Source organism: Endocarpon pusillum (genome assembly GCF_000464535.1).
Source record: "Endocarpon pusillum Z07020 unplaced genomic scaffold scaffold2538, whole genome shotgun sequence".
Classification (NCBI taxonomy): Eukaryota; Fungi; Ascomycota; class Eurotiomycetes; order Verrucariales; family Verrucariaceae; genus Endocarpon; species Endocarpon pusillum.
Window position 1 is genome coordinate 305,337 of NW_006916203.1, and position 19,647 is coordinate 324,983.

The following is a 19,647-nucleotide window of genomic DNA, read 5'->3' on the forward strand; positions in this document are numbered from 1 at the left end:
CGCCAACTGCTCTCATCCACATCATCACACTGCAGCGGCCCAAACAGTATCGAACACCACAACCTTCATGTGTAGCAAACACTACGCCTCCTCGACTCTACAACTGAAGCACTGCACTACTTCTTGCTGCTCTTCTTGGTGCGTACAAAGAACATTGCAGCAGCTTTTCCTGCTACTCAGACACCCACTATAAATGCTACCTAGTCTAAATGGCTGTCGGTCTACTAAGCTCAAGCAATAACTACCTGCAGCCCGAGAGACATCATGACACAGATTACTGGCAACTATCTCACGCACAAATAGCAGTCCCATCGACTGCAGCTCAATCTCGAGGGTCCTTGTCCTCCTGCTTTCCACTACGGGTAAATGATGGAAAAGTTTGTCTTGCCAGCCAATAACGAATCCTTACATCATTCTTTACCTGACCCTGGCTTCAGCTCCTCGTCATGACTTGGGCCCCCACTATGTTCCCTTTTCAGTTAATCAAGGTCGTCACTCTCTATCCGGATTCTCATGATATTTGTATCTTATTTATTTCCGCGTTCAAATGACCTCGTAACATCAAACCTGAACCCCCCCGCCATTTGCCCTGATCTACCCAGGGGCAAGATTAAGCTCGCCGAAAGGGTGGCTCTGATGTACAGCACACTCGAGCCACTGCTGCACCTGCCAGCAGTATATGTGTCTAAGATATTAACCACATCGTTTCAGCGTACATGAATGTATCGCTCTGAAGGACTGCCGGTGGTACAACGTGGAGGGAGACCCCTTTATTAAAGCTATTGGCATATCGGAGTCTCCATGATTGATCACTGCATGTCGCATTGATGGCTCCTCACTCAAGCAACGCGGCAAAGTCGGAAATGTCTGGCGTATCCCAATCAAACACCTTAGCCACTAGAAGGAAACACCAGCGTATCCCACGCGCCTGTGATCGATGTCGAATGAAAAAGGCCAAGTGTGACGGAAGACATCAGTGCAATCAATGTGCTGCTCACGATAGTCCTTGCACATACACTCACAGAAAACATCATCCAGCCACAAACTAGTGAGTCTTCATCTTTCAAAGGTCTTACTTAGCTGCCCCACCCATCCCTACACCTCGATCGAAGCGCAGAATGGCATGGACGATTTTGGTACAGTGGAGGAGCTTAGGTACACCGTGTACGCAGTGCTCGTTTCATGCATGTTATAGAGGGCACCTCCATGACGCCACATGATTTCAAGAGATAACGTGGAAGCACGATGATATGGTATGCTAACTCGGATTGTCCTGTTATAGTTATCTACAGATGCTCAATCTCAGCAATGAAGCAATTCGCAGAATGTATATGGCCTGCAAAGACAACGACTGCTTCCCGGGAGAGCTTCCTGTTGATGACCACGACAGAAACGTCTCCGTCCATGCCATCCTGGGAGGTCTGGGTCTTCTTACCGATGGCATGCTACCATTCAACGCTCCAGCTTCACCCAGCGAAAAATCCGGCTCGAGACGTCAATCACAAAGCCACGTCTCTAGTCAGCCCCCACGAAACAACTCCGGAAGCTGCAACCCAAGCATGGATCATGTTGATGCCTCAACTCTCAACAGCACCAGCGCCTTGCTTTCTAGCAATTCTGGCCATTCTGGCCATTCTGCCCGTTCGTCAACCTCACACCACAGCTTCCATAATTTTTCCGTGTCTCCTAACACGCAAACACATTCCCTCGACTCAAGTCATCAAAGTCATGACATGGGGCCGCCTTTCCTGCACAATTTTGACTACCTCTCTTTTGGTTCCCAAAACAGCCATATACCGATGGTCACTTTGGCTGGCACAAACATGAATGGCACGCAGCTATTACGGAATGACTTTTTTTTCCCATGGCCGGCCACTTCCGTTGCAGCGATGGATACAACAGGCTATCACCAATGAAACGAAGACCTTGGCGCGATGCAGACTCCGGGTACTCTTGTGATGTTTCGCACGTGCATGGACAGCAAAAAGACGAGGACCGGCTTTTGCTGATAGCGTAAATGAAGAGGGATACGGACTGCTCTGGGACATCAAGGTTGTCGTGCGAGAGGAGCCACGCATGCTATATTCTGGTGTTACCTTCTAGATGGTCAAGTGGCGCTCCTCAGAGCAATGGATACACATAACTCATAGCCCTCACAATATTGCGGTGTGTTCCTTACATATCAACACTACGCTGCAGGCTCTGTTGTATTGTATCTCATCTTTAAGGGAAAATAGGAATGTGATACGTCCTCATTTGTATCCATAGCTACACCCATATTTTCATGCCAAGATCCGTAGTTGCGCTCAGCCTGTTTACTCGAGCCTGTACGCTATTTGCTTTTCTTCCACATTGAGCATTAAGTGTTTACATGCGACGTTATTGCATTTGTGCGTTCTGTATCTACCAATACAGATTGTCGATTTTGTTCTTCTACGCGGCACAGGCTCATTCTTCTCACCCAGAAACTCATCTTCTACTCTGCAGGTTCGTCTCCACTTCCAAGAATGCTCTAACTAGTTCCCAACGATTCGTGTTTGACCCCGGCACCTCAGTTTCAGACAGCCTTTCCAATGCCAGAACAGAATTCCGGCAGGTCACCATCACCCGGCACAACCTGACGCCAATCAATCTATCATTTTCGAAAAGATCGTAGATCGGAGATCTTTCTCCTCTCGGTCCAATTCGATTGTGCTCCGAAGCATGCAGCTGCATCTGCAGCTCTGGTGTACCCGCCCCCTGTATTGTGTCGATATGCAACAGCGGTCGCGGAACGTGTGGCGTGACATGTGCCTGCTGTGACGCTGTACTGTCAAGAGTTCTCCGACATGCCCGTCTTCGTCCGAGTCGTCTTCTCCGAACCGCTCCTTCCTTAGATGAAGATGGAATGTTGGGACCATCTACCAGGTGTTCTTACGGCAGACCCTGGTGGTATCACGCTCGAATAAATGATTACGCCTGGACAGCTGGCCCCGGAAAGCATCTTTTGCTCAAGCTACCATTCCTTGAACTTGGCGCGCTTACTGTCATGGAACTTGAAACCTCTGCCTGACTTGGAGTTCGGCGCTCGCTCGAAGAGCCCAACCCCAGTTTCAACTCGCGTTGCAGCAATATCGACCTCCCAAATTCGATTTGGAAAGCAGATTCTAGCCGTACAAGTCGAATAAACAAGCAGAGTTCAGGGTGTGAGAATCTACTCATGATCAGTTCCGGCTTCACTTTCCCCTCGACTGTGAGAGCCCCCAGAGTCGACTAGTGGACCCTAGGTGCAAAGCCCACAGTCCGGTCCCCTATTATCAGCAGAAGGCCTCAGTCTCTAAGACGAACTCCCAACGATGAGGCTCACCGCTCTATTGGGTGCGATAGGGGCATGCCCTGCCTTCCCACAACAAGGAGCCGATGGGCTAAAGGCGCGCTACGATTCTAGAAATACAGCTATAACAGGCTTCCGTGTCACTTGGGATTCTGATTTCTGCGTCTCTATCTATCAGGGACGATAGCGATCTCATCTCCAAACGTCATCTGAGGACCGACATCTCTGTTCTCATTTCACGGTGGATACAGAAAGTAGGCGCAAGCATTAGCCATAATGAGTAGCTGAGACCCTCCTCTTTAAGATTTTCCTCCTTCTCGTCCTTATCTTGCCTGAGGCCTTCCTCCCCTTGAATATGACAAGACTCTGCCATACCTCGATACGATTGTCGATGGACAAGTGCAAGCACTGTACAGAATCTCCACTCTTCTCTGCATTTCTGAGACTTCCTTCGCGATCTTGATAAACATATCTGTAGCACCTGACTCTCCGAGATTGGCAACCACATCGCAAAGATCCCCCATTGTGTCGAAAATCCTGATCGGATGGGGCTACCAATTGCACGCTCTTGTCTGTCTCTCGACCTGCTCAGAGAAGACATACGGCCCGGGCCAGCGCCAGTACCCCTGTTGAGGAGGTATGGGGGATTTATACCTCCATGACACTGGTGTACTTCTCGTTTTGTTTGATAGTAGCCCTCCCTTTCTATGCGCTTCTCCTATATAACCCCCTCAACCGCTTTTCCTATTACTTCTCCCAAAGTGCGACCCTGACCGTTCACCTACCTATTTTCTACATCTTCTGAGATCTAGCTGTGAAAAAGAGCAAAAAGTTCACGGACATGTAACACTCTCCACTCTCTGAGTTTGCCATAGAGATAGGTCAGATACTGGAAGGAGAGAAGTGTTACATTCCGCTATGAAAATCCACTCACTAATCTGTCGTAAAGACGTTAGACGTAATTAGCTGGGTTTTGCACAAGACACAGCGTCTATACCGCTGAGCCATGTGTCCGAAGACATTTGTATTCTCTCAGAAATAAAATATAAACCCAATAATTGATGTGTTTTGTCGCCCTTTTTGGTTTAGTGCTGTCTTTATATCATGTAAGGACAACACCACTTCATACTACAACTCTTGTGGAGAAGTTTACTAACTATCATATTCTCTTGATGTTCTAAAATCCATATCTGAGCTCTATTTACTTACCAGAATTTAAACGAATTTTTATGTTTGGTCGTCTCAGAACTTCACTAGAATAACTCTCAACTCATAATACAAATCCCTCCAAACCGATCAATAGTTACTTCTACACCATAATGCTAAATGATACAGCCCTTTGATCGCCTGCCGGCTTACAATGGAGGGATTTTAACGCCAATAGTGAGTACGTTCGTCGAATGCTATCCGGTGAAATGGGCGAGAGGCGAAGGTCATAGCGCCAACATTTTCGCATTTCCAGATCCCATGCCTGAGAAAGACACCCTCGAGCCGCCCAAGTCCCTCTTTGGCCTCCTTCCCCTTTTGCATCCCAATCGCCAATTGGCCAGGATACCACCAGCACAGAAGTATTCCAGAAAGAAATCCAGAACTTGAAGACACTACCCCACTTCAGTCAATGAAATGATGAGAACAGAGGGTGACATTCAGATCCAGATTGTAACCAAAGGCCAGCTTTAAGAAGAAGTTTTTTTGTAAAATGGTTTTTGAACGTGGAAGGCCCCGCAAGTTCCCATCCATCGAGGTGTCCGAGTATCGTGAATAGGTATGATAGCAACTCGTTCACAGCCACCTTAGCCTCAGCCATCATGGCACCACTCCCTACCCTAACTCCCAACTAAGTAACCCACGTAATAACCATATCATAGTCCCTCACTTGTGATGCATAGATCAAACATCGTAGCAAGTCGAATGGTGGGCACGTCACCACTTGCAGTCAGTAGGAGCTATTGACTGTCATCCGTCCCAAAAATTCCCATCACGTCCTACGAATCACATGGGCAGGCCAGAATTGAAGAAGGACTTTCTGTTCTCTCCTTCTCCGGGAAGGGCTTTGGTGTAGTGTTATGGCTCAGAGATGAAACACCTTCATAGAGCAAAGTCAGGCCCCTGGAAGACCTTTTTGTTTTTCCTTTGAGAAAACTTCCACGATCTAGTGCAATGTGCGCTTTCTATAATTCTTCTTCTTCAAACGAAAGAGCGTAACCGGTTCCCATCGTCTATGGAGCTGCTTCTGGGGTACAGAGTCACCCCCATCATACTATTGCCCAAGGCCTAAGGAGGGCTCATAGACTGATTCCTCGTGAGTTCCTTCGCGTACACTGCCGAAGTCAGGGTATCCGAGACTGTTTGGTTGGTGTAGGATGCATAGGTGTTAGTCGCTAGGACATTGTGCACGATCGATCCCCATCAATCCTTCGAGTTCAGATATATGTGTAACAGACTACTGGTATTTAGCTCACCTATACACCCTGGGTATAATGGGTATGTATTGGGACCGAAATGACTGTGGTCCCTCCAGGGGGACCGTGAACTACTAATTTCTGCTGACGGCGTAGAAGTCTATTTCATTATTTAGGGATGGATGGGATAGGCGTAAGATAGATCGAATAAGTCGCGATGAGGAATACGGAGTACTATGTGACAATCTGCAGGAGGTCCGTAAGACAACCAAGTTGTTCTATCTAATGCAAGGGCAGCGTGCGTAGATATACGTACAAACTGGCTGTATACGGTACAGCGAAATTAGAAAGCGAAATTGCAGTTAAGAATTGACCAATCAAAACGCGTAGATTACGCATGCAGAACCTGGCCAATAGGCGCTCACACTGTTCGACAAAATACCCTTTCCTGACCAAGAATTAACAGATAATTATTTTAAGACATATAATTTTCTTTTATACTTTCGATGGGAAAAGGAGGTTTCTACTCTTCACATGAGGCCGAGGGAGTTACTGTACATAACGAATGAAGCGCCTTAACTTTGAATTGAGCACGCTGATCGGTGGGTTGTGGATAGTGCCAGGAATGTGACTGCAGCAGCAGAAACTGCCTCTTCTATTCTCTGAGACAGTAGGGAACACTCCTCGTCTCTAGCTGAATACATGTACCTGTATATACTTCTCTCTATCCACTGGTATACGTGCAGAGTAGTTACTCCTCCTGTACACAAGCTATTCTGTTCATATCTACCACGGCATGCGATTCCAAGCCGTACTAGACCATCATCATCTCATACCCTCGTTTGGAAGCTCAATTAACACTAAGCTTCTGAGCCGCCCCTAAGCACAGCAACGACCTGCTCGAACAACTCTCTCACCGGCAGATTAGTGGCGTGATTGTTAAAGACGTCTGACAGCGACGATTGCGTTTTATGGGTATACCCGATCGGTTGCATCTTCTGTGCGCTGTCATCTTCCTTCTCCGCACTACTTACCATGTGGCCAACCGGTCCAGCTCCTTCGATGGATCTCCTTCCTATAATCTCCTCCAGGTCCATTCTTTTTGGTGCATCCTCCAGGGCTGGTAGCTCTACATCGTTTCTCTTCGCGAGGCTACTCCCTGGTTGTCTGAGGTAGACAATTTCCGCCTCGTCATTGATGATGAGATAGCCACTCTCACTAGGTAAAGGGAGGATGGTTTCCACGGTGCCATCGACTATCCTTCTGAATATCGGACTAGCGGATTTAAGGTTGAAGAGCATGATCTGGCTCTTAAGCTTAGCCTTGTCTTCTTTCTCTTTGCTCATGATTGCTGGAAGGAGGCACACGACAGCGAAGGTCTGGTCGAGCTGATTTGCTGCTAGATGCACGCCGGAGAGAGAGGAGTTGAACGCTAGCGCGTAGAGCAAGTCACCGCTTACAGTGTTGTAGACGCGCAGGTCTTTGGAGATGGTGATAAGATGGTGGTTTAGGAAGGTGAGATAGGAGAAGAGCCCTGGATGAGAGCCGTGTTGTGTGTGTTGAACGTTGCCGGTGAGTGGATCAACGAAGTGAACGAAGGCTGACTTGTTGGAAGATACTGCGAGGACGGAACCATCTAGTGAGTAACAGAGGGCGCTGGCAGTAGGAGTGATCTTCTTGAGAGGAATGAGTAGCTGGACTGTGTGTGTGTGACTCCAGGTGTAGAGGGGTGAACCGGATTTGTCTTTCACTGGCAAGCCGTTGCGATGCCTGCTCTTTGCTGTCCAGATGTAGATCGACCCGTCGGATAATATGGTTGCGAACTCTGTCCGTTGAGGGTTGGCTTCCAAGTCAAGAATTGAGCAGGGTGCCGTCGATCGTGTTGAATGCGGACATTCAATCTTGGTGACAAGCTCCCACGAACGAGTTGACGTGTTCATCGCCCAGAACTTTAAAAAGGTTTCTTTGGCATGAGGGGTATGGTCATCATGAGCTGGATATAAGGTTTTCAGATCGTCAGCAGGCGGATCCCAATCATCAACAGTGGCAAGCCATTTTCCATCGTGGCTGATCTTCAGATGAGTGACATCCGGTTCTTGGACCGGCTTACCGGAGGGGTCCACATTCAAGGCTGTGATGTTGTTCCGCACCAAAGCTTGCCGATGAGATTGTTGTTGGGCTCCAATATCATACGTTTGTAACAACGTAGCCTTTCCCTGACTTGCGGTCCCAGATGGAATATCTGCCGCAACAGCCAGAAGTAACGAAGTAGGGTCTGTGTGGTGAAGGATTGCTTGGATTCTCCTCGTTTTCTTCCCGTACAAGCGAGGCTGTTGCAGGTTTAAGCTGCTGACGTATGCAAACGGCTCTAATTCAGATGTGGACAGGACCATCACTGAATTGTCTGCCAGGTGAAGTGCATAACTCGAACCAGTATCAGATACAGTAAGGTGTTGTATGGCTGCAGAGAGATGAGGTAGGAATTGTTTTTGTCCAGTATCAAGTTGCCAAATGACCATAACGGTTTCATGGCCGCCAGAAATGATATAGTTGCCATCAAGGGACCATTTCACAGTCAAAACCTCATTCCTATGCCAATGAAATCGGCGGGACGCAATGTCCTCTTCTCTTGGATTCTTTTCCTTGTTGATCAGCTTGAATAAGATGTCGTCATATATGAGTATTGACCCATCTTGGCAACCGATCACGATGTCAATGGCCAAGTGTTTCTTGTTGGTGCTGGAAGACGAGCTATGAGACCTTGCATCGATAGAAGTGATCCTCCTTGGGACCGCAATCTCCCGCCAAGTATACACACTAGCAGGATCTTCAGGTCTCCGAACTGCTTGACCAAGGAATAACTTATTATAGGCATAGAGAACCAGACATCTCCTCTTGTCTAAGACTCTGATCCAGGAAGTTAGTTGATTCTCCTCCAATATAACTTTATCAGTAATGATCTTAACAGAGGAGTCTTGGAGTGTGGCGAGGCTGACCCTACGGGTTGTGCTTGTCACCTCATGTATCAACAACATGGTTGGGTAGAGGGTATCGTCCTGAATTTCGGACTGCTCTGATATGGCAAGCAGTTTCGCAGAGGACCTCCATTGCTTTATTTCTTGCCCAGTAGTCCAATCCCATTTCACCACCAGACCAGAATATGTTGAAACAAGAATACAATTCTCATTAGTAGCACAGGTTGTATAACTAGTGATTTTCTCGTGCTCATCAAGCCGGAGAGATCGCACAAGGCGAGAATTTTGGGTGGAATATACCAGTACTTGCGTTCGTACTGCAAGGATCAAATAGCTAAGGCAAGGCGGGTCAGTGTCAGAATCAAGTAGAGTTTGGAATGCCTACCGGTCTTTTTGCATCAGGATTGGGTCATGATCTATGAATCGCCCTGCCTCAGCAGCCGAAATTGACCATTCTGGAGGTAAAGATCGTTTCTGCTTTCGTGATGTCTTTTTCGAATGTTGGCGTGGGCCCTGCCCTCCCAATTCCCGAGTTTGGGTGGCACTGAGCGCATTCTCAGCCGGCGATCGTGACTGCAAGGGATTTGGCAGCTGCAAAGCCTTTAGAGTCCCGTTCCGTGATGGTGAGGTGTGGCCCTTTGTTGGTATGGAATTCAGTTCTTGAGCAGAATCCTGCTGAGGTCCTGAGGCCTTCGATCGCTTGCGCCTAGACTGCTTCGACTTGTGTTCATTTCTTTCGCTACCGAACGCAGCATCGACAGGTCTCTTCAAATTCGAAATTTCTCCATTGGACATGGTGCATGTCAGAGAACAGTGTACTTTCCATGTAGTACCAGTGTATGGGACAGCTTTTCTGCTCAGCCCACCAATGATAATTATTGAAAAAAGCTGATGCCGTTGATAGGATCTCAGCTGGCAATTGCTTGGTCGTCTCCTTATTGCAGGCTGAATCGCAGGCTGAATCTACCGCATCGTGTCTGTCACACACAACTTGAACTCCGCAAGAGAAAAATCCGTGCCAAGATTTCGTCCATAGAAAAAAGAAATTAAGGTTTAGTGCTGCAGATCCATCTTGCTGGAACATCTCTAAGGGCCTCAAGTTCTGCCGCAGCCTGCATGTAAGAATCCAAGTCCCTGCAAATTCACCCCAGTTTCACCCTTCCTTCACCAATATCCTCTTGTTCACAGTGCATGAGGGAAAGACAAGACCACGAAGCTGTCAGAACCTGTTTTTGCTGTTATACTCGAGCTTCAGACTGTGAGAATGATCATTCCCGTGAGGTGTTTCTCCTGCGGAAAGGTAAGCAAAAAAACTGCTCGTTTGGGTCTGCTCGATTAAGTTACTTTTCAGGTTATCGCAGATCTTTGGGAACGGTACATGGCGCTTCTAGATGATGGTGTTGGGGATGGGTAAGCAGATTTTCTGGCGTTGTGGAGGCTTTGCAACGCTGACACATTCCTGCGCACACAGAGACGCAATGGACAAACTCGGATGCAAGAGATATTGCTGTCGACGGATGTTGATGACCCACGTTGATCTGATCGAGAAGCTACTAGCGTACGAACATATGAAGCTACCCTCACAGTTTCCTGCTAAGCTCATATAGATACGACCCATCTGAGCGGAAACTCAAAGCGCATTAGACGCTGATCTCGATTTGTTCCCCACATGAACATGTCTCGTTTTCCGTCTACTTTGTCCGATATATCTTGCAATTCGCAATCGAACACCTAGCCTGTACGATCACAGGCGCATGGAATGTGGTGATCTGGCGCAGCCACACCGAATACATTAGACTCTCGAGAAAATACCTCATACAAGCAGGAAGAGAGCAGATATCAGAAATGTACAGGCGACATTGAGCAGACGTCCAGATGCTCAAAGCTTATCATGGTGACGACTCACTATGGGACAAGCTGCGAAAGCGTAAGGCCTGCCCTAGGAAAGAATTATCTTAAGATGGAAGGTCTCCGCAACCTTAGGCGCATGTTGCTAGCTAGCAGTTCATGATAAAGAGCAGAGCAAGACTTGGATGGTGGTAATGGTGTAAGAAGCGCCTGGTCGTCCCCCCTGGTTCAATTGACTTCATGATTGTTGTCAATATTGTACTTTAGAGTATCGTCCTCGTGTCCGAGGCTGAGGTCTAAGCGGAATTTCTTTGCCATGACTGAGGCCACCGCATATACACTAAAGCAGCCCTTACTTCGTACGTACTACCACGTATGTAGTAGTAAGAAGCAGATAGTCTGTAACCCAGGCACCGTGACGCCACGTTCTCCAGCTTGAAGCGCCTCAGGATGTATAATTGGCCAAGTAAGGAGAGGATGGCCGGACTTGTCCTCCGGAAGACTTCGTGTAACAGACTCAGACACTTGACAAGCTCTAAGTGCAGTTTGCATGCACTATTTGTCACGGAATGTATATATCCCCATTATGGCTTGCAGAGATGTTGGGGTCGCTCTGAATCCATTTGCTAGTTTAACGCAATTCAGCCTTATCGTCATCCACACGCATTAAACTTGATTGCCCTTCCGAGAAGTTGCCCCCTCCTGCGAAATAGGGCAGCTGATTGGACACCGAGGAGTGGGTTCTCTGTCCAGCGACCGGGCCACATTCTCTGTCGTGGCATGTGTTCGACATTCAAGTTGGTGAGCATCCACAATACCAAGCCTCGAAGGATGGCCATAGTATTAGCGCTCTCTGAAGCGTAGGCGCTTAGATCCTTGCAAGTGCTTGCTTTGGTTGTAGTGGTGGCTTTAATGGTCGACTAATGGTCCAAGGAGAGGAATCCAGCAGCTGAAAGATGGCACAGCTAGCTCAGGCTAATGCAGCATTGAAACTCTTGGGGACAATCACATCTCCAACCTTGTCCCGTGTACTTGGTTCGACGACGCCCCAAAACAGGCCGACTGAGTATCGCGTCAACGCGACTTGAATCCGACTTGAATCCGACCACAAGCCACCGGCCTCCAGGAAAGTATCCGGCTTGGAACAGGTATCTCCTGATCTTCGACCAAGTCCTTCTTGAGCGGGGACTTGCATTACTTAATCTTCGTCAGCTCAGCTCATCGAATCAGAGCAGAGCAGTCTGTTTGCCAGCTGGAAACCATCTCGGCACGGATATTCAACGCGACAATTTTTGTACAACCTTGGGAGACTTCTGCTGGAAGGCAGCGACCATCAGGTCGCGCCGTGACAGCTGTACAGCATCACAAGTCAACATCTTCTATCCAAGGAAGTATCTTTGCCGTTGTACGCGTCGATCAGGACTGGACATCCTCCGTACTGTTCAACTTCTCCTCCGTATTCCGCCAAAACATAGCCTCTGCTAGTCAACCTCCACTGGTGCTTCACTAATCTAGCTTGGCTCTCGATCTCTCATCGCATGGGGTCTGGAGTAGCAAAGCTTTGCGAGAGATCCCCTCGTCTCTAACCAGATAGACGGAGTACATTTACTGTCCATCTCTTCTCCTCCAAGGCCGTGTCTTTGGAAGGCGGTATCTCCGGCAAACGCAGGCGCATGTTGACTGAACCCACATCTTGACGCTTTTGAAGATGATAGCTGTTAAACCACCACTGATGTCCTCTCCTTCCACCAGCAGTCTTTTGTCTGCCTTTTCACCCTTTGCGAACCTTCCTGGCTCCCCACATTCGGGTCAGAGCATAAGTGAAATTCGTAACTCTATGTAGGTGCACCACCACTTGGACGCTGGGTATGAACTAACATGTATGCAGGATGTCGTCTACTCAAGAAGCCCACTCCTACCTCTCGGCTCCATCACCCAATCCAAGCAATAATGGCAGTAACGAAACTTACATCGATCCCTCCCCAGTTGCACCGTCTTCAAATGGGACTGAATTTGCGGATCTGGATGAGGCTTTGGAACATCAGAAGGAAATTCCAAGTGAAGCCAAGCGCGTGGTTCGGAGTCACCCACCTACTCTACGGCAGCCGGAGCTTACTGTAGGTGAAGAGAACGATGTGCGCGCATGGACATATGCTGATATACTTGGGGCCAGATCAAAACGTCGACACCTGCAAGACTTGTACCGTCTCGGTCGAGATCTGATGAGGACGAACCTCCTCAATCTGTCATACACGCTCCGCCAGGGTTCGCAGAATTTGTATGTTCTGTCTCTGGCTGCAGAGTCGCGTAGGAACCGTTGCAGTCCACTGACCGAACTGCAGGCCAGGAGTACGGAACAGGCCAAGACCCGTTCCAGTCCGTCACCTTCGCTACGGTCAGATACCACTGTTAGATCGCCAGTCGCTGCCCAGGCCAATGGAGAATCATTGGTGGGTCTTGCAGCAGAGGAGAAGATTGCAAACGCTTACCTAGCCTCAGAAACAAGCGACAGGCCCCACTTCACCGCCAGCGTTGACTACCACTATCCAGCCGGTTAAGGATTGGTCCGAAAGAGCCACCCCTCGTGCTCAGACACGATTGGAAGTAGATTCATTTGACAAAAAGCCACTCGAGACAAGTCTTGAAGGTATATTTTTCCTTATTAGCTGTGGTTCCTGGCTTTGCTAAAGCGGTGTCTAGACATCCCTGAAGGTCCCTATGATATTGAAGCAGGTCTAGGAGCCGGCGAAGAGGAGCTTGGCGCCATTCAGAAAACCATTGGACAATTCAAAGACACGGCAGAGGAGATTGAAGCTTTGAGGACAGCACTCGCCGAGTGTTGGACGTTATGCAATACTCTAGCAAGCTTGAGCTACATTCACCGGGAGCGGATATTCAACTTCGCTGGCAAGGGTGACCTCCAAGAGTATGCATGGAAGTCATGTTGGAAGCTTTGCCAAAAGCTATACGACAGCCGGGACGATGATACGACCAGTCATGTCAGGCCAACGCTCGACCTCTGTCGAGACTTTTGTCAAGCCTTGTTCGACGTAAGGGTCAGAGAGAACGAAGGTGCAGACTCTGTCCTGCGAGTCAGCTTTGAGCTCAACAACCATCTATACAACACTCACGACAGGCATTTGCCCGAGGCATTTCGAGAACGGACACTAGACTTTTACATCACTCTTTGCCACCGATTGATGAAGCAGAAATCGCGACTAGCCGAGGAGACGGATTCATTATTGCGTGCCTGCTGGTCGCTTGCAGAAATGCTATTCAGTCTCCGTCAGAACAAGAGGGAGGGGAAAGATCCAGACGAAGAGCTTCTTGGCTCCGCCGTCCAGGCATGTTGGGAGTTGTGTGACCTGTTTCGAGAAGGATGGACACAGATTCGACCTGATCGCGGCACACCTCGACCCAGCCAGACCACATTCACGCAAGCTTTCCAGCAAGCGCAGCAGTTTGGCTTCATCCCAACAGTTGGCAATAACGGGCAGCGTGGTTTGCCCGAAACACCGACCACGATATTCGAAGATACCGTCAACTTGTCCCCAGATGAGGCACCAACCCCCAATATCCTCATCCTGGCCGCTGGCCATCAGGAACAGCAGCAGCAGCAGCCCTCCTCTCACTCAACTGCCCACTCACAAGACTCCTCACAGACCCGCCGACCGCCCCACAACAAATGGTCCTCCTCGTCCTCCACGCTCTCTGCCTCATCGCGCAACTCATCCCTGAGCAACGTCTCTTCCGCTCACACCATCACCAGTCCTTCCGTCAACGCTAATGCCATCGTCGAGGACCCAAATTTCACCCTCCTCAAACTCCTCTTCGTCAAAGCGGCTCAAAACTCTGGCTTCCAGCGCTCTGGACCGCTCACCCTCCCTACGTTCACCAAATCCATGCCCTCGGACTCGTTCGGCAGCCTTACCTGGCAGGTCAACCTTCTCGAACACTACAAGAAAGCCGTGCTAGCAGATGCGAACGGATTTAGGGAGATTGGTCCGCCGATGAGGGCGGGGGCTGTTTATGTCGCGCGAGCGGTGGCGGCAATGGTGCAGACGGGGTATTATGGGTGGTTGAGGGATCTGTATCGTTTGGTATTTGGCTTCTATATCGAGGAGGCAGGAACTAGGAAAGGGGTTGCGGTACAAACATGATGATGAAAATGTGCGAGGAGTGAAAACCTTATTTGCGAACGAGACTCTTCTATCGCTTCCCTATGTGGACTTGGTATTTATGCGCCCGAAGCATGGAGTTCAAAGTGGGCTGGTGTATAACATTTGGATCTAGATTTCGAAATCTATGAACGCTATATTTGCAACGATGACACGATAGAACTCAATATAACGGCCGACTATTGCACATGTTTCTCTCCGCCTGTTATCTCTGTGCTCGATCGAACACTGGTCCTTATTCCGTAATCCACGTCAGCCTACCCTACCCACGATTATGTAAAGCGTCTTCTTTCCGGCATCAATATGAATTCCCCCCCCCCTTCCCCAAATGAAGAACATGCAAATCGCCATGTGTCTCAAACCTACGAATATACTACCCACCCAATCAACCCATACATATCATGCAGGTTTCCTAAAGCACCTTCCCCTCATTGTTAAGGGAGTCCTGCACCGTCCCAACCATCCGACGTCTAATTATGGCCCCCGGTAACAGAACCAAACCCCCCTCGTCTAAGTCTTGTGGCCGCCCACCGCGATGTGTGATATATCGTGTGATCGATCTGCGGCCTGCCATGAACGGCGGGGCCGGCGGGCGTTGGGATATAGAACTCCACTGATGCAGATTCTGATTCTGATTCTGATTCTGATGCTGATGCTGATGCATGGGGGTATCATGCACGGATCGGAGTTGATAGGGAGGGTAACGAAATGTTTGCTGAGCTAAGTGACATGGTGTGTTTGCTGGGCGGGGCTTTAACCTGGCATGGATGGCAGCAGCCTGCGACCAAGAAGACTTTATCGCCTAGCTAGGCTTCTCGATCAACTGGGTGCACTCTCCGGAGAAGTGTTGAGCGATTTTCAACCCCTTGACCGGTATGATTGCCGCCCTTGATGTCGAACCGAGCTTGGGGTGAGAGAAGGTCGTGCAAGGCCCACTCGTATCGGATAAGGTATTGCGATTTCGAAAGTACTTGGACGAGAAACTGGTCTGGGGTTTCCGCTTCTTGTCTGGTGTTCCGGCAAGCGGTTCGTGTATGAACGTCTTTTTTCGGCTGGATTGGTTCTTTGCTTGCTTGATGGTGTATATATGTGTGACGGAGGGGCTCTGTGGGAGGGGCTTGCACCAGTCAGTCAGATAAGCTGATAGTTGTACATTAAGGCCCAAGGGGCGGGCATATGTCAGTGACTTTGAGCCTTTCTCACACCAGTAGCTAGGTGCGAGGAATAAGTCTGGATATTGCAGATATGCTGCTCTGTGTTATCGAGTACCAGCCCTTCTTTTGCAGGTCCCGTTTGTCTCCATTACACGTACACGTTGAGGATATTATGGGAAGTCGCGATTTTCGATTGTTCGCTGAAGAATAGACAAACTGCCCTCGAGCCATAAGAAGGCCTTGGGATATAATGGTACCATGTCCTTCGCGGCTTGGTACCTACCTTGTCTACCGAAAGGTTCTCAATGGTGGGCCAAGATTGGATCTATGATGATAGTGAGGTGTGGATAAGGAACGTGTCAGTTCTCGACCATGACCAGCGATTTACCGAGAGCTCTGCAACTCTACTCCGATGCTGAGGTTAGTGCGTGGGTGAAGAGTGGAAAGGTCTGTGCTATCTCAACATGGACAAAGGAACAAAGGAACAAAGGAGGTCGTTTCTTGGCGCCTTGGCAACCAGAGTGATGGCTATCAAGTTCAAGTTGTGGTCATCCTTTATGACCAAGGGTTTGACAATGGAGTTGGTGTTGGAATGGCGTTTGATATGGCTCTTATTGCGAATGCCATTATGCGATTGTCTGTTGAATGACTGACCATGGTCAACAACAATGACCTAGGTAGTGGGAAATATTTCACCCGATGCAGAAAACGCCGAAACCGGCAACCCACATTCACACACCATACAAAGAAGCATTGCCATGTTGCTCATGAGTGAAAGGCTCATTCATCAGAGACCTTCATAGTATGCTCCGATTGCCCTTTGATCGACACTCCCAGCAAGTTAAATCTTGGGATTCAGAACCCCTATGTAAAAAAGTGCTCATCGTGCCCGCCAACAAGGATCGTATCACCAACAAGATTTCCGATCCCGCAACCGAGCCACAAAAAGCTGGGGTCCTTACGGCAGACGGACACCATGACACGAAAGGAGCTTAGGGAGCGTGAATTCATGAAAGCCCAGCTCCTCTCCCTTGGCAACAACATCGACGTTGACACTCAAGACGGGAGGTGGACTAACAATGACATTCAACGACTGATTGACCTTTTGATTGAGGAGGAGGATCAGGATTTCAAAGAGGCGCTCGGGAGGAGACGTGGCGGTGTTAGAGTGAAACGAAAAACACCACATGTGAGGATTGAGAAGCATATCCGCGACGTGAACGATTCCATGACCGGCGCTCTCCCTCTCCGCCGAGGTTCCAATTCAGAAGACGAGCCAGCCTTCGATCTTACACGCGAAGATATTGACGATGCCACCGTCTGCCTTGACACCCTCCCCCGGCTGTATCGTTCAATGCCGTATTACATGGTCTCGGTCAAGGTCCTGAAGACGATGGGTCTCTTCAACGACCCAGTGATCTATGAGATGCTGCCCAGAGATTTCATGACCACGATCAAGGGACTGAAGCGCGCCTGGGACGAGGCGAACGCAACGCAGCCGGACGAAGAGGAGGATTTGGATGTGTACCTTTTGGATGCCATGTGGAAGAGAGGTGGACTGGTAAGGGATGCAGAGTGGAGAGTGGTGTATCCTTCTGATATCAAGCCGCAGAATGGCGAGGAAGGTGATCCGGAGTTTTGGAAGGAGCTTCGTGGACTGGCTCAGGAGTTTGAAGAGTGAGAGGCGAAAAGGGAGGCCCTCACGGATGGTTGCGAAACCATTCGACTCTTTTTCCGTCCCGGATGCCGCATTTTTATCACATCATTCACCTGTAGATTGTACCATGACAACGTTAGAGGTCTTTGTTTTGTTAAGCGTGAAGCAATTATTAGTGGCTTGCTCTGTATCTATTATGCTATTAGTATGCTCCGCCATTCCAATGAACTTAAGCAGTAGTAACGGTCTTTCAGGTATATAGGCCGCTCCTGATACCTATTCGGCATTGACCTTGCAGAAAGCTGTATGAATTGAAGGTTCTTTGTTGTCATTTGGCTGTTGCTCTGATGTTCAAGGATCCATAAGTCCTTCAAATCATCACTGCTCTGTGGTTGTTAATGTGTAAGTGCATTTTGGATATATCAAAACCATTCCGAGGCGAAGCAGCATCAACTGCATTAACTGGTAGTGAGTACACGTCGGTATCCACAGCTTAATGCAAACCTGGACTGTAAGCTGCCTCGGGTAGAAGGTGTAAGAAAGTCTCGCCGGCTATCGATCGGACTCGTCAACAGTCATCTGATGAAGGTTGCAATTAAATGTGTCTTTAGTCGACTAACCAACATCAATTGACCGTGCAACCCAGTTTGAGGACAACCATATTTGCCACCGAAAATTCTTAGAAAAAACCTGTGAAACTCTTACACAGTACGGCGGGAGTGCTTTTGTCAGACAAATAGCTGGTTAGCGGCCAATTGTGACCGCGGCCCTTTGGGATCAACAGCTTTTCACTGGAACTAGGTCAAGAACGGTTAGAAAGTTAGAAGGTTATATGAAGAAGAACTAAGTTACGTAGAGAACATGAGAAGTGGATCACTAAGAAGGTTAATGAAGTTGCTAGCCAACTTACTTAAGTTTTTAAGTGACAGCAGTATGTAGACATAAGGTGAAGGGTTCCCTGGCTGACTCTGGTAAGTAACTATAAGCTGAAGGACTGCTTGGTTCTGACCGGACGCAGCAGGTGTGCTCTCCTTCAACACAGTGAGTATACAGAGTACAAGTGCAGTTTTTTTTACGGCGATGTCAATTTTCTCTACTAGGGTCTGCACCACAGCGACCATAGCCTACAGTACTAGGTCAAAAGTCTGAACGCACCCCACTTTCGCGCCCCACCCCGATATTTTCAACTCCCCATACATTTTACTACTACGATGCGAAAATTTTTGGGAATTCAATGAAAAGTGGCTCAAAATGCTCACCTGGTTCTTGCGATTTGAATTATACTAATTTCCTGATTAAGACTCTTGATTCTAGTACCTGGTGTGCCATCCTTTTGCCTCGAGTACGGCATTGACCCTGTTATCCATACTCTTGATAAGACTGTCAATATATTCTTGAGGAATGGCCTCCCAGGCCTCTACTATGACCCGGGCCAATTCGTCATAGGCGCTCTGCGAATTCCCTATATCCTTAAGGTGTGGATACTGCTCGTTGATCCACTATTTCATTTTGGCCCAGACGTGTTTAATTGGGTTCAAATTGTGATGGATGGAGTATCTCCTCTGCCATGGCGCAGGAAATACACGGGACCAGCCACGCACTCGGATAGCAGCGCCGATGGCGTATCCACAACGGCACGCGGAACTCTTGCCGTCAAGCTACAATGCCGCCGATAGAGGCATCCGTACGGCACGTGGCCCCCCGTACGAGTACCATGGAACAGGAGATTGATACGACCCCTTTAGGGAAGTACAATCTCCTCCAGAGGGAAGCTACCGCTTCTGGCCCTGCAGATACTCCGTCGGATCCTCCGCGCAGGTTAACTAGTAGCACCCCTTGTGTTCGATGGAGGAGTATATAGAGTAGAGCGCTGGCCGCACTGTAGATAGACTCCTCAGCTTACGTTTTAGCAATCTATGGACTATTGACTTGTTCTAGTTTCGAGCCATTGCACAAATCTGGGGAGTATAAAGGCTAATTAAGCACTGGTATAGCCTGTTCTTAGAACTATTTTGATATCTTTTTGGCTGTATAAATAAGGGCGTTATCCTGTATAAAGGTCATACCTAGTTGCTAGCATCTTTTAATAGTTTAGTTAAGTATATTAATATATAAGTTGG

The 19,647-nt window shown here is 48.6% G+C and overlaps 4 protein-coding genes across 4 annotated transcripts; 3 read left to right on the plus strand and 1 right to left on the minus strand.

Moving 5' to 3' along the window:
- Positions 1-1,325: 1,325 nt before the first annotated feature.
- EPUS_02877 (uncharacterized protein) lies at positions 1,326-1,916 on the plus strand (the record flags this gene model as incomplete). The annotated part of the gene is made up of 1 exon (XM_007803636.1): positions 1,326-1,916. The coding sequence occupies one exon, from the start codon at positions 1,326-1,328 to the stop codon at positions 1,914-1,916; it is 591 nt and encodes a 196-aa protein (XP_007801827.1).
- A 4,659-nt stretch (positions 1,917-6,575) lies between these two features.
- EPUS_02878 (uncharacterized protein) lies at positions 6,576-9,485 on the minus strand (the record flags this gene model as incomplete). The annotated part of the gene is made up of 2 exons (XM_007803637.1): positions 6,576-9,024; positions 9,076-9,485. 2 exons carry the CDS (start codon positions 9,483-9,485, stop codon positions 6,576-6,578), a joined length of 2,859 nt encoding a protein of 952 aa, XP_007801828.1.
- Positions 9,486-12,270: 2,785 nt separating this feature from the next.
- Positions 12,271-14,698, plus strand: EPUS_02879 (uncharacterized protein; the record flags this gene model as incomplete). Its single annotated transcript, XM_007803638.1, has 6 exons — positions 12,271-12,377; positions 12,427-12,655; positions 12,712-12,816; positions 12,881-12,988; positions 13,038-13,185; positions 13,239-14,698. 6 exons carry the CDS (start codon positions 12,271-12,273, stop codon positions 14,696-14,698), a joined length of 2,157 nt encoding a protein of 718 aa, XP_007801829.1.
- Positions 14,699-16,846: 2,148 nt separating this feature from the next.
- Positions 16,847-17,551, plus strand: EPUS_02880 (uncharacterized protein; the record flags this gene model as incomplete). Its single annotated transcript, XM_007803639.1, has 1 exon — positions 16,847-17,551. The coding sequence occupies one exon, from the start codon at positions 16,847-16,849 to the stop codon at positions 17,549-17,551; it is 705 nt and encodes a 234-aa protein (XP_007801830.1).
- Between the last annotated feature and the right edge of the window lie 2,096 nt (positions 17,552-19,647).